General features: G+C 42.7%; 2 protein-coding genes across 3 annotated transcripts in view; one reads left to right on the forward strand and one right to left on the reverse strand.

Annotated features, from left to right (window-relative positions):
• Positions 1–10,042, reverse strand: LRRC57 (leucine rich repeat containing 57). 2 transcript variants are annotated; one of them, XM_072623566.1, is made up of 6 exons: positions 9,759–10,042; positions 9,080–9,193; positions 8,828–8,966; positions 7,195–7,463; positions 1,503–1,688; positions 1–1,048 (listed from the first exon to the last, which is right to left on the reverse strand). In XM_072623566.1, exons 2-6 carry the CDS (start codon positions 9,161–9,163, stop codon positions 1,007–1,009), a joined length of 720 nt encoding a protein of 239 aa, XP_072479667.1. In that variant the 5' UTR covers positions 9,164–9,193; positions 9,759–10,042; the 3' UTR covers positions 1–1,006. The 2 variants fall into 2 exon arrangements, with proteins under 2 accessions (XP_072479667.1, XP_072479668.1); XM_072623567.1 differs by lacking the exon at positions 9,759–10,042 and adding an exon at positions 9,289–9,388.
• Positions 9,442–14,507, forward strand: part of HAUS2 (HAUS augmin like complex subunit 2) — a 23,171-nt gene continuing 18,105 nt past the window's right edge. The window contains exon 1 of the mRNA XM_072623568.1: positions 9,442–9,667. Coding sequence (XP_072479669.1) covers positions 9,575–9,667 — 93 coding nt within the window. The 5' untranslated portion in view covers positions 9,442–9,574. The remainder of the gene's footprint in view (positions 9,668–14,507) is intronic.

The following is a 14,507-nucleotide window of genomic DNA, read 5'->3' on the forward strand; positions in this document are numbered from 1 at the left end:
TTCTTTTTTAAAAAGTTATTTATTTTTCATGTCCTTTTTTCCATGTTATGCAGAGAGCACACTTAATATACATAATGGGATGTTTTGAAAATCTGTTGTAGCAAGCTTTTGAACAGGTAATTTGATTAGTAAAATAATACAAAAAGGGTAAAAGGTCATAGGAAATTATTCATTTCTAAAGAAGCTTTAGAAAAATCTTGGATATTACAATTCTTTTCATCTTACATGTTTTGCATACAAGTGCCTTCACCAGTAAGGCACCTACAATAGTAGTAATGAATTTGATGCAGCTTGGGGCTCATCTCCTAAGCGTCTGGTTTTTTTAAACCAGCAAAGCACATTTTAAATTGAGACATTTGCCACATCATGATAAAGTTCCAAGCAAATAAGCACTTTTTTCAAAGCAGCAGAGTGTTTAACTTTCAAATGAACTGATGTGCTGGAATAAACAAAGCACTGAATGCTTAATCATAGCAGCCTCTCATGAACTACTCGTGTTCCACAAAAATATAAGTGTTAAATGCAGAGGTGGATCTGTAGTTGCTGTGACAGCAGCTCACACATCAGAATTAAATAGGGGCTTTCAAGTTGCAGTGTGGAGCTATACATGTGACACACCCTCAGGGCAGTTACCAGGCACAGCCCCCTTAGTATAAGAAACAGCAGATACCCACTTGTTTCTTCAAGTGAAACTGGCAACAGCTGTGAAAATCTAGGCCTTCAATATCCCTCAGCCTGCTGACTCGGCCTTTTTTCTAACATGTTCTCCCTCCCCTCCCCCCCTCCCCTTCCTTTTCCCTTCTGCTTTATTTATAGTAAGTCCTGAAAGGGGAGAGAAAGTTAGATGCAACATAATCTGCTCTTGGGAGACATCGTTTGGTTCTCATTCCTCCTTCAATCATTTCCTCACCGCAGATCTCCCTGGCAATGACATGAGTCTTCTATTCAGCCAGACTTCCCAACTGAGGTTCAAAACGGGTTTCCTGTGAGGTGCTTCTGGGGAATATCATGCAAACTTCTTCTTGGTGGCTGTGAACCTCTCCATGTACTAATAAAAAAAGATAAATAAAAATAGAAATTTAATGCTTCAATGGGAAGGGGCCAGTGAGATAAAACTGCTTCATACATAATTTTTTATTTAGCATTCCAGCAAGTCTAACATTTTATCAAATTCTTCATGGATGACTTCCTTTTCGCCTTTCTGTACCCAGCAGTTTTAAAGCCAATTTTAAAGTTCATGGATCTAACGCATTCAGCAAAAAATATTGATGCTTGAGGGTTAAGTTCATAGTCCCCTAGGTTATTCTACAACTTTAGAAAGAAGCTACCTTGGCACTAATTCCTAGCAGAAACATATATGTAACGGATTCTTTGAATCTATTTTCAAAACAGGAAAAAGCTTGTCCTATTAACACTAGGTATGATGATGTATGTGGATCACCTCAGCATCCTTTTGTAGGGAAACAGATAAGAAACACACATTGGGATTGTTATTCACAAACCTTTTCGTAGCCTTCCAGTTCTCGGAGTTTCTTTATCTCAAAAAGGTTGCCTTCTACAGCAAGCAGAGCAATCTGGGAATTGCTAAGGATGCTTCGTGGAAGCATGCTGAGTTCTAGGCAGTTCTCTTCCATGCGCAAGACCTTGAGGCGTGGACAGCGAGATATCTGGGGTGAGATCTGAGAAATCTGTCAAGGAAATAACAGACTCATTATATCCTGCTTAATGTTTTTTTAAAAAATAAATTTGTTTTCAGTTTTCAACAATCACTTTTGTAAGTCTTAAATTTTCTCCTTCCTCCCTCTCCAAGATGGAGTGCAGTCTTATATGAGCTCTACACATACATTCCTATTAAACACATTTTCACCTTAGTCATGCTGCATAGAGGAATTAAAATGAATGGGAGAAACTATGAGAAAAACCAAAACAAAACATAACACAAGAGAAAACAGTCTGCTTCATTCTGTGATCCAATTCCATAGTTCTTTCTCTGGATGTGGATGGCATTTTGCCTCAAGCATCCTTTGGGAATGTTTTAGGTCCTTGCATTGCTGTGAAGGGCTAGGTCTACCAGAAACAGTCCTTGTACACTGGCTGTTACTGCGTACAATGTTCTTCTGGTTCTGCTCACTTCACTTCACTCAGCCTCAGTTCATATACGTCCTTCCAGCCTCTCGGAATTCCTCTGTTCATCATTTCTTATAGCACAATAATATTCCATTACATCCATACACCACTTGTTCAGCCATCCCCCAACTGTTAAATGTTTTTTGAAAACAAAACAAAAAAACAAAAACCTGACATTTTATCTCCTCTTATAATTCAATTTCTCTTCTTTTACTGACAAAATTGAGGTCTACAATACTCTTTGTGGGATCGGTTTTTATCTGACTATGCATACTTGTGACAAGACTTTTGTTCTTTTTCAATCGGTGGGGGAAGTGGGAAGGAAAAGACTGTTATTTGAAAATTTTTTTAAAAAATGCCCATTTTGGAGGGGTTGATATTTCCATTTCTTTACCACCTTTAATCTGACTTCTGTAACTACCACTCTACAGAAACTGGTTTCTCAAAAGTTACTGATAAATCCCTCATTGCCAAGTTCAGTGGTGTTTCTTTGTCCTCATTCCCTTTAATGTTTCTGTTGCATCTAATATTGTTTTTGGTTTGTGTTTTGTTACGCTATCTTGATTTCTTCTTGTCTCACACCACTCATTTAAACATTATGTTCCTGCTGGGTATAAAGTACTTTGGTAAGAAACAGAAAGATAGTAAGTGGCAATCATTACTCTCAAGGGAATTACAGCCTGCTGGGAGGGATATGATAAAAAGATAACAATATACAATAAGGTAGAATGTGAGGCTGACCAAATAAAAATCCATATAAAGTACTCATAGGAAATCTGAGGACGGAAAAAACAGAGCAACACATGATGGACCTGGAAGGATTTCTACAGGTAAATAATGAATATGTTCCAGACATGAGGAAAGGTATGGAAAGAGAGCAAAAAGGCAGTATTTTGAATTTGGGAAACAACTAGTGGTCCATTTTTGGCTGAACAGATGGTGTTAAGAAGACAAGAAAAATAAATTGCAAAGGTAGATATTATAGCTAGATCATGGAAGGCTTTAAGTACTAGGCTAGAAAGCTTATTTTATCCAGTGGGCAACAGGGAGTCATGGAAAGTTTATGAGCAAGGCTGTGAGATGATTAGACCTATGCCTTGGGAAGATAGCTTTGGAAGCTATGTAAGGTTATACTGGGAACAGAAGAGCAGTGAAGTTGCTAGCAAAGTCTAGGTTAGCTGATAGTGACTCAAACTAGGGTGGTGGCCAAGTGAGTGGAAAGGAACAAGCAGAGGTAAAATATAAAAGCAGAGATGGAATCAATAAGAACTGTCACCTCAGTGACTTTTCACTTCCCACCCTGAAAAGAAGACATGATGATTGGGAGGATGGGAATGCCATTAATACTAAGAATCTAGTTGTAAAAGTCAGTTCATAAAAATTAAGCATTTACAATGTGCCAGTTACGATACCAAGTGCTGGTGAGCCAGTCTCTGACCTCAAGAAGCTTATGGTATCATGGAGGTCAATATACAAAGGTGAAATAAGGGTGGGGAGGGTGTGGCTGGGGAAGGTACAACCAAGTAAGAAATAAGATGTTCTGAGCTGAGCTCCATCCTTAAATGGAGGTTTGGGAGTTCAAGGATTCCCACTCCAATCAGAGGGACAGAGGGTAGTGATTAAGCTAGAGTACCATGACAGATGGGATCTTGCATGAAGGTAAAGTTTTCCCAATAATCAAGGCTTTGAGAGGAAAGTGACTAATTTTGTTTTGGACAGTTTGAGTTTGAGATGACAAGGCCATCCAATTAGAAAAAATTTAAGCGGACAACCAGATATTGTGTGATTCTAGATCTCAGAAGGAGAAATTAGGATTGGATATCTATATGTCTACATAGATATATATATATATGAAAACTATCTGCACAGAGATGATAATGTAATCCATCAAAGCAAAAGAAGTTCAGTAAAGGCCTAGGACAATGTGATACACCCACACTGAGTAGGAGTCGGAGGAAGAGGAACCACTCACTGAAAGGAGTGGTCAGAGAGGCAGCAAGAAAACCAAGAGAAGCCATGGACAGCAAGGATATCCTCAAGGGGAGATCGCGAGAGCCCAATGAGATAATGTATACCGAGTGGTTCACAAATCCTAAAGTACAATGTGAAAAGCAGGCACTGTTTTATTCTCAGTTGTTTCCTTCTCCGGATCATCATCTTCTGGCAAGCTACAAGCATTTCTCAACAGTCTGCAGTTTCCACTTCTTCCTGTTATCGTAATGTCTATGGGCCTCAGGTTACTTGTGTATAGAAATCAGGATGTTACATTAGGTGATCCCCAAATGGAAGGGATTTGGATGCTGGAAGGGAGCTCTGGTGACTTGTCTCTTCAAACCTGGATATGCTTTATGACATATGTTTTTATGTAGTCAGGTCTTTTACTCAAATTCGATAAGCTTAAAACAAGCTCCTATTACCAATATCTCTTTGTCAATAGTACCACATTTTGTCACTCATGTTCTAAACCTTTATGTCATCTTTGACTCATTACCACACAACTGTTTTACTCTAAAAATCTTAGAAGACCTCTGACAACAGCAATCTATATCCCTAGTCCATCTCCACATCGTAATAGCAGAGTAATTTTTCTTAAAGTTGGCTTTAATCTTGCCATTCTTGTCTAAAAGCTTCAGTAGTTCAAAATTTTTTACCACATCGAGTCTAACCTCTAACATGAGTTACAAAAACCCCTCCATCCTGGGCCCTGTACAACTTTATTTGTATTCACTATCCTCAGTCTGGACCTTTCATTGGCCCACAAACATGCTAAGTGCATTCCTACCTTCACTGCTTTGGTTTACGCTGTTTTCTTTACCTAGAATGTCCTTTTTGCCCTACCTCCTTCCCCTTCTCACCTACCCAAGTCCCATCCATTCTTCAGGTTCTTCTCATCCCAAAGGACCACAAATATCACCTTCTACCCTTATAAACCAGGACTCAGAAAAGTTACATGACCTCACAAAGATAAACAGCTATTCAGTGTAGTGAGGCTGGGACTTGAACCTAGGGCCTCTGATTCCAGATGCAGCACTCTGACTACTCTTAGCACATTCCACTCCTGTTCACAACCAAATTCCTATGAATTCCTATAGAACTCAGCCTCTCCTGCAAAATTCAGTCACAAACTGCTCTCTCTTTCATATGGTAAATTTTAGCTCATCAACTATACATTATTAACCTAAGAATTATTTCTTTAGCATCCCCTAAATCGCTAAGCACATAACAGCTGCTTCAGAAACTTACTTAGTGACTAAATGAAAATGCAACATACATATATCAAGCACCTACCACTAAGTGAAAAACGCTTTGCTTAGACACCATCTCTGACCTCAAGGAGCTTGTAATTTAGTAGAGAAGATACTAACAGAGCAATGATATTAAACTGAATATAAATACTAATGGTAGCAATAGCTAGCATTTAAAGATTTGCTTTAAGATTTGTCAAGTGCTTTGCAAATATCTTACTTTATCCTCACAAACACTTTGGAATATAGGTGCTATTTATTACAAAGGAGGCAACTGAGACAGAGAGGTTAAGTTATCTATTATTTGAGGCAGGATTTGAACTGAAGTCTTCCTGATTTCAAAGCCAGCATGCTATCCACTGCGCCACCTAGTTGGCTCCCAGGGGTACAGAATCCTGAGGATCTCAAAACTCAGAATGCTGCATTAATTATCACCATTTTCCCTCAGAATAGGCAGAGGTTGAACCACCAACCTTGAAGAAAAGCTAAAAAAACCCCAAGCATTTTTCTATGATGCAAAGGTTTAGGCTACTTTGTCCCCAGTGAAGTTTCTCCAACTAAGCTTTTCAGCTCTGTGAAAGAACCTGTTTCTGACAGGGAGACAAGTGTAGAGGGGCCATCTATCTTTACCTGCATTCTCACAAACACACAGATCATATACCTAAGAGTTCTAGTCCAACCCATTATCTTACACACGAGAAACTGAGGCCCAGAGAAGTTAATGCATTTGTCACGGTAGCAAGCATAGCAGAGTCAGTCAGTAGTAGAGCTAAGAAGAGCCTTAACTTCCAAAATATTCAGAATTCTACATGGTAAGGTTTTTAAGAAATGCCAATTTAGAGCAATTGAAAGGGATGCTGTTTTACTGGGTTTTGACATTTAATATAGGAATGACTCTGAAAAGCAAATCAACTAATAAGCATTCATTTGTTAAGCTCCTAGAATATATCAGACATTGTGCTAGATGCAGGGATACAACATAAAAATGAGAGCCCCTCAAAAAGCTTACATTTTATTGAGAGAGACATTTACACATATTTGTGTAAATACTAGCACCTGGTGGGGGAGGGACTAACATATAGATATGGGCCTCTCACAAAAAGAAAACTCAACCAAACAGCCAATGCTTAATTACCTAATCCTTTAATCTCTTCTACGATACTCCCAAAAAAGCCTCTAAATCCTGGCAGCTCAATGATATATTCATAAGGGATAATAACCTTTTAGCATAGAAGAGCTTAGACACTGGAGAAGTACAAGAGGGCAGTCAGTATAACTCCCCTCATTTCAACATTACACCTTTGACTGTATCAAAAAGGGATGTCAAAATAACTGTGAATGACATCTCTGTACCTTACGTTCATAGGTGAAGTCATACAACAAACAATTCCATAGATAACCAGTCACACTTTCAATAAAATCTCCACTTTTTTTTATAGCATTATCCTTATCACAACTGCTAGAATGGGTATGTTCTGCCTGAATTTTCAGTTGTTATTATAAGATTATTGGGTCAAATGGTCAGGTAGGAACGGGCAGATGTGGGGAGTCTACCGAAGTCCATGAAAAGACGCTTCACCTCTTACTACCATCTCACTTAGAGAACAATATGAAATTAAATGGTTGCTTGGGCTTTAATAAAAATTTTGCTCATAGGATTCAGTCTTGTTAACTTGATCCTAAGCCATGAGCAAATAAATGGCCCTTTGAGTCAAGGGACACACACTCTCCCTCTCTCTCTGTCTCCCTCTCAGAGCCAGATAAAGAGGGAAAGGGGATATTCAGAAGTCCATGAATTCACATGCACATCTAAGTTACAGACCTGATTCTGGTTGAGGTTCAGCTCAATAGCCTGTAGTTCTCCTACTGAGTCAGGTACACTTTGAATCTGGTTTTTGGAGAGATCTACCACATCCAAGTGTCGCAGGCTACAGAGCTGAGAAGGTACTGTTCGAAGCTGGTTCCCAGAGAGGCTCAGAGACTTGAGGGCAGACAACTGCCCAAAGGCAGCTGGCAGTTGTGTCAGGCGATTGTTGTTAAGGTGTAGGGTTTCCAGCTTTGTCAACTTGCACAGCTCCTCGGGCAGAACAGCTAGTAAAAATAATCAGAAACAAGTGAATATGAGGCAAAAGAGGAACAATTTCAAAAAGCTTTCAAAGATTCTGTTGCAGACTGCCTTGCCAATAAATTTTCTCTTAATTTAATCTAGAACACCCACATCCTGTACTATTTTTTAAATACAGTAGTTTGCTCTATTTCCCTCTGGAAGATTCACATGGAAAATAAAGGATGCAATGGCATTAAAGGGGTATCCTGTGTAACTACTGCAATAGCCTTCTGGCTGGTCTCCCTGCCTTCAAGTCTCTCCTCGTTCCAGTTCATCAACGTGATCTCCCTAAACACAAGTCATACCATGTCACATACTTCTATTCTATTCTATTTTCCTCCTAGCCCAAATATAGAATCCTCTGTTGTTTGATAAGACCTTTGTACCCCGGCCCCCTACTACCAGTCCAGTCTTCTTTTATACCTGACTCCTTTCACTGATGATTTAGCTACACAGATCTCCATGCTGTTCCTTGACCAAGACTAATCAAATTCAGACCTCTCCTCTTCTCAGCTCCGGCCTGATTTCCTTAAACCTTCTGCTACCATCCCACATCTGCTTCCAATCTCCATTAAGCGCTAGTTATCTTCCCTCTGAACTTTTCTCATCTCGTTTACACATAACTCTTTGCATACTGTCTCCCTCACTGGACTGAGACTTTCTTGAGGGCAAGGGATATTTTTACCTGTTTTTATGCCCAGGACCTAGCATGTACGTGCCTAGTACGTGCTTACTAAATGCTTGCTGGCTCCTTTAAAGGTAATTTTGTGAGTTGCACAATCCCATAGATGTGGTCTTAGTTAATACTGTGTTCCTTTTTTAATAGTAGCTCGAATTTTTCTAGCACTATTGTTATAAGATACCATCTAGTGGTCTTCAGACTACCCTGACATTTTTCCCCTTAAGGGAAGTTGTAGCTTATAGAACCTATGCATGAAAACCATTATTATAAGATCTAGCTTGATCATCTACCCTTAAAGGAAGCTTACAGAGAACATGGAAGGATACTGACAACGTTTTTGAAGGTTCAGCGGTGTCCCCCAAATAATACTTGTTTAACACCAGCCTTGTTTTTCCTCCCAAAATAATACCCCCGACATGCAAAGCAGCCAGCTGGGGCAAAAGCTGGGGCACCAGCTTTTGGGGCAGACCTTCCCCTACAAACGGGCCACAGCATCCCGCTCGTGGAATCCGTGTCTCCGCGCTGTCTACACCCGGGCTCTCCCCGTCTGTCTCTTCCCCGTGGCACGCCACCCTCAGCCCCCAAGCTCCACGCCTGGGGCTGGTCCGAGGGCCCCTCCTTCAACCTTCACGGGGCGCCGGGAGCCCCCGCCCCGCCCCCACTCACCCAGCCGGTTGTGGTTCAGGGTCAGGCTCCGGAGCAGCGAGAACTTCCCGATGAGGGCGGGCGGGAGGTGCTCTATCTTGTTGTTGGACAGGTCGATGGTCCGCAGGTTGCTCGTCAACCTCTGCAGGTCCTCGGGGAACTGGAGAAAGGGGGTGGTGGCAGCGCGGGCCGGCCCTGCCCCGCCTCCCGCTCCCCCGCCGCCTCCCGGGCCGGCCGGCCGGGCTCCATCCCCCGCCCCGGGCTCGCTCTCACCTCCGTCAGGCCGCGGTCCTTGAGCTGAAACACGCCCGTCTTCTGCGCCGTTTCCAGGTGGGCGCGGAGGGCGCTGTTCCCCATCCTGCAGCCGGCCCGCCGGCCCGGGCCTCACTGCGGGAGAAGCCGGCGCGGTCACCGCGGGCCCGAGGGAGGCGCGGCGGCCTCCCTTCTGGGGCCGTCCCACCCGCCCGCCCGCCGGGGCCTACCGCCCTCCGCCGCCCGCCGGAAGCACCGCGGTCACCAAGTGCCCGACCCCGGCGGACTCCGGCCAGGGCACCGGCCTGGGCCCCGTGACGCCGGGGCCCCGCCCCTGGGCGGGGAGGCTGTTCCCCAGCCAGGTCCGGGAACGCCCTGTGACGTCATCGGCACGCGCCTGCGCGGCAGGCCCAGGAGGCCGCCGTTTGGATTCCCCCGCGCGCGCGCAGTGGCTGCCCGGAGCCTGAGCCTAGTCTCCGTCCGACTCTCCCGTGGGGCAAGACGGCTACCGGAGCCATGGCGGCTGCCAACCCTTGGGTCCCGGAGGCCTCCCCAACCGCCGCGGGGCTACTGTTGGCCGAATGCTTAGCCTCGGGGCTCGTCACTCAGGTGAGCGGGTGGTGACTTGGGCACGGAAGATTCCCCCCTAGAGGGGCGGGTGACGGCGGGAGGGTCCGAGGCGGGCCGGGAGGGGGCTTACCTAGGGTCGGGAGTGGGCAGAGCGCCGGAGCCGGAGTGCCAGGACCTGGCTTCGAATCCCGCCTTCTCCGCGTCCTACCTGGGTGACGTTGGCCGAGTCACTAAAGCTCCGCAGCCTCAGTTTCCTCCTCTGTAAGGCGCGGTCGTACGAAGACGTCCCTGCGGCGCGGGGGGATTGGGGGTTCTGGAGCGGGAGGCTCATCCCGGCCTGAGTCCTGCAGAAGAAGCTTCCCCGGCGCGACCCTGGAGGGAGGGGGAGGAGAGAGGCGCCCGAGTCCTCCAATCGCGTTCCGCTCAGGGACGCGGCTCTTACGTCACAATTTTCTGCGCCTCGCCATAGGCTGACGAGGGAAGGAAGGCACCGCCTACTCTTCCAGAACCGCCCCGAGATGTGTTTATTGTTTACTCTGTGTTCCAAGCGTTGGGGGAGGGGTGTAAGATTTTTATGATTCTGGGAGGAAAAGAAATGTGTAGAAGAGATGAGGAAAGAACGATTAAATTTGAAATAGGTAACAGAAGTGGAGAGGCTCTGAATGTGATGGGCTACATAGTATCAATGAAACTTCAGTGCCTACTGTATCCCAGGCACTGTGCTACTCAGAGATACAAAATGGCTTGTAATGGATACTTGTGATTTGAAAGCGTCCGGAAGATATGTCCTTTGCTGTGCAAATGTTTTATAAAATCTTAAAGGACCTTAGACATCAACTAGATCAACTTTCCACCTAAATTGCTAGACTTTTTTAGAATGTCACCAGCAAATGGGGAGGCAGCGTGGTACAGACCTGAAGAATGTCAGAGGACCTGAATTGGTCTGGACTGTTCCACTTACTATCTGTGTGACTTCATTTTTCTGGACCTCCATTTCTGCAACTATAAAATGAGGGCATCGGACCAGATGGCCTTTAATGCCCCTTCCATGCTCACATTTTGCTATCCTGGTCATCCAGTCTCTGTGTGAACAGCACATCTACTAACATTGGATCAAACTCACTTCTGTGTGCTAGGCATTTGTATACGTAATAATCATAGCTAACGTGTAGTGCTTACTATCTCCTGTGCCTTGTGCCCCAGAAGACAAGGGGAAGGCAGTGATACCATCTAGAGGGCCTTATTAGAAGGTCTTTTTGTCCTGTCCCATCTTTAGACAGGGAAGTTTGGAAAGTGCTTTTTATTAGACCAAAGAAATTTCTTAAAATTTTCAGTTTTAAAAACTGGGGAGTTACTACTCTGCTTCCAGACCTGCCATCTTCTAACCATCAGTTCAGACCTCTGCCTCTTGGAATTCCCAGGATGAATTTAATCCTTTCTCATTTATTGTTGTACCAAATAAGCCATTTCTTTGGGCTAAGCATTTTCTTTTTCCCTGATACCTGCACATGATAGTGTGAATAAATTTATCAAATTATTTCCATCTTTTGTATTAGAGACAGCTTGCACGAATAAGAAAACTTGCCACATGGAGTGGGAACAAAGTTCTAAAAGGAGATGAGAAGACTTCAGAAAGGGGATACGTAGGTGGTGCTGAGTAGGCTTTGCCTGTTTGATAATTCTGCCCAAGCAGTGGGTGTCTTCTGTTTCTCCTTGGCCTGATTTTGTGCTTTTTTGGTTCTAGTCATGTCGTGTTGCAACTGATACCCCCATTATTCTAGGAGCATCCTGCTGGCTAACCTTCATATTCACCATGCTTTTAGGAAGGTGTAGATATGCAGAAACTACTGGTTACGTACCTTCACCTTCTGTCCCTTCGATCCCAGAAAATCTGTGAGGCCTTTGGTTTGGGGATGTATAGCAGATTTGAGATTTAGTTACAGAAGTAACTGTCAGGACAGCTTTTTAGCTCATTATCTTAGAGAGGCAACAAGATATCTAGTGGAAAAGGCACTTCCCTGTATTCCAGGTCTGGCTGCCACTTACTAGTTTTGTGGCTTTTGGCGAAGTTCCTTCTCTGAAAAGTGAAGAGATTGCATTAGATGATGTATCTCTCAGTATCTTCTAGTTCTTAACATTTTATACCTGATAGAAAGCAGCAAGGACTTTCAAGCTGCCCTATATAGAACGTATACAATTTGATGATTGTTGTGGTGAACAGAAGTCTGGCACTATAGGAAAGAAGTATAAAAGGAACATAAAGACATGCTACTTGCTCTTAAGCTTGTGGTCTGGTAGAAAAGGTGACCTGAGCATGCCTAAGACAACACAAGCTTCAGCTTCATATTCCCTCCAGTCTGAGTGTACACTCCAACCATCTCATTCTGCCTGCTGCTGCTAATCTGCTCCTCCTCACCATCTGGGCCAGTACTTCCCACACTGGATCTGAGGTTTAGATTTCTTTACCCTAATCTTGCACAATCTCTGGCCTTGAGCAGGAAATTAATCTACTCATTTAAACCTTGCCCCTGTGTCTGACCTAGGTGATTATTGTTGACCTAGTACTGTCCCCCCACTTAGATTATAAGCTCTTTGAGGGCAGGGACTGCTTTTTCAAAATCTGTATCTCTACAATTTAGCACAGTGCCCATCACATAGTAGGCAGTTAATAAATGCTTACTGACTATGACTATAAAATGGAATGTAGACAGGTTACATGGGGGAATTTTACTGCTCTGTACCTATTTCTGATTCTGTAAAATGAAAGGTATGTTTGTCAGAGGGAGTTACATTAGGTGACCTCTGAGTTCTCTTTCAGTTGTCCTATTCTGTTCCAGACCAAGAGTTCACCCACTGTTCTCCTTGGTGATACCAGGAAAAACTGAGGAAAGCCTCCTGGTCCAGGGGCTAACCCCTCCTATGGCAGACTTATTTTAGAACAGGGATGAGAATAGCACTGAAAGAGTGGGAATAAATGCATTGCATTCTGCATTGTTGGAGGGAACACCCAAATCATAAGATCATTTAAATATTTGAGTGCTGTAAGTCCTTTAGATACACACACACACACACACACTTTAGGGAAACTGATCTTGCTTTGGGAATGCTCAAACTGTATTTGAATGCATGGAACTCAGGATCCCCAGGAAGATATAAATTCAGAAAGATACTGCAATATCTTATGAATACCAAAGATTTTGAGTGTATTTGCATAGCCACTAGATTGGGACTAATTATAGGAGCACTAAATTCTTTAGTTTAAAAAATAAAAGGCAGGAATGAATTAAAAAAGTGGAATTGATGGGCCTTCTGTGGAACTCAATATCTTTGCAGTTTCTTCTAGGATAAATGATTCATTGAATTTTAAAGATTATCTCATCTAACTCATAGCTGAATGGAAATCTTCTTTAAAACATCTCTAGAGTAATCACCTAGCCCCTGATTGAAGATCTCCAGTGATGAAGAATTCACTATCTCCCAAGGAGGCTTTAATTTGAGTTTTTATATTGTTCTAGTTGTTAGGAAGTCGTACTCATGTGGAATTAACATTTGCCTCTTTACCTTTCACCCATTGGTTCTAGTTCTGTTCTCTGAGACCAAGCAGAATGAGGCTAATTTGAATTTTCAGTCCACTGAAACTCCAAGGTATTTTTTTAGAACAGCTGCTATTTAACCATGCTTTCTTCATCTTACATTTTAAACTTCTGAAACTGATTTATTTTAATCCAAGAGCAAGACTTTTAGCCTTTATCACTATTAAATTTCATCTTACTATATTCAGTCCCATTCTCTAGCTTTTCTAGATCACTGTCATCCATTGTGTTAGCTGTCCTTCCCATCTTTGTGTAACCTGCAAATCTGATGAGCTTACATCATCTCTAACTTTATCCATATTGTTGATAAAAATGATAAACAGCACAGGGTGTAGCACAGATCCCTGAGCTACTCGACTGGAGATCTTTTCCACATTGATACTAAAAGATTAATAGTTAGTATTTGAATCCAGCCATTCAATGAGTTCTGAATCTATAGGTTAGTATTATTGTCTGATTCATGACAATCCATCTGGTTTGTGCTACTGCCTAATTCATACCTCTCCATCCAATCTATTAGATTAAAAGCATTGCTAAAATCCAGGTAAACTATATAGGATTTCCATGTTCTATTGGTTTAGTAATCCTATCAAAACAAGGGAAAATGAGGCTGATTTAATGTGACTTGTTTCTTTTAAATTTGTTTAATTTTCATTTTATTCCAAATTGTCTCCCTCCAGCTCTTCTTCAACTCATTGGAAAGGAAATGAAATATGAGATCTATTATGCATGTGAAGTTTTAGCATGATCTGTTCTTGAAGAAGCCATGATGACTTTTTGTAATCTTCATTTCCCTTTCACTGCTTCAACAATTTGTTCTAGAATTTTCCCAGGAATTTGAGTCAGGGTATCTGGCCTATAGTTTTTAGACTCTATTCTCTGTCCTTTTTTGAAAATCAATGTATTTGCCCTTTTCTGATCTCATATTTCTCCTGTTGATTTTTTCACATATCACTGATAGAGTAACAGCCATCATCTTCCACATCTTTAGGGACCCAAAGAAGTAATTTATCTGGGTGTAATGTTAATGAGATTTGTGTTAATGAAAGATCTTCTCCCCTACCAATTAATAGGCCTCACCTGGGGCCCATTAAGGGAAGCTTGATTAGGGGAGGCTTATATTGTAGGAATGCCCACACCTTTTGTTAATTAATGAGGTACTGGGTCACTAGGATGTGCCCATCAGCTCTAAAAAGTGTATATATATTCTGAGGTGAGGTTTTTGCTTTGGGGGCTTACTCTTTGGAAGAATCTTCATGTGATATGACCAGGTGAGACTCTGGGTA

Source organism: Notamacropus eugenii, chromosome 7, assembly GCF_028372415.1.
Source record: "Notamacropus eugenii isolate mMacEug1 chromosome 7, mMacEug1.pri_v2, whole genome shotgun sequence".
Lineage (NCBI taxonomy): Eukaryota > Metazoa > Chordata > Mammalia > Diprotodontia > Macropodidae > Notamacropus > Notamacropus eugenii.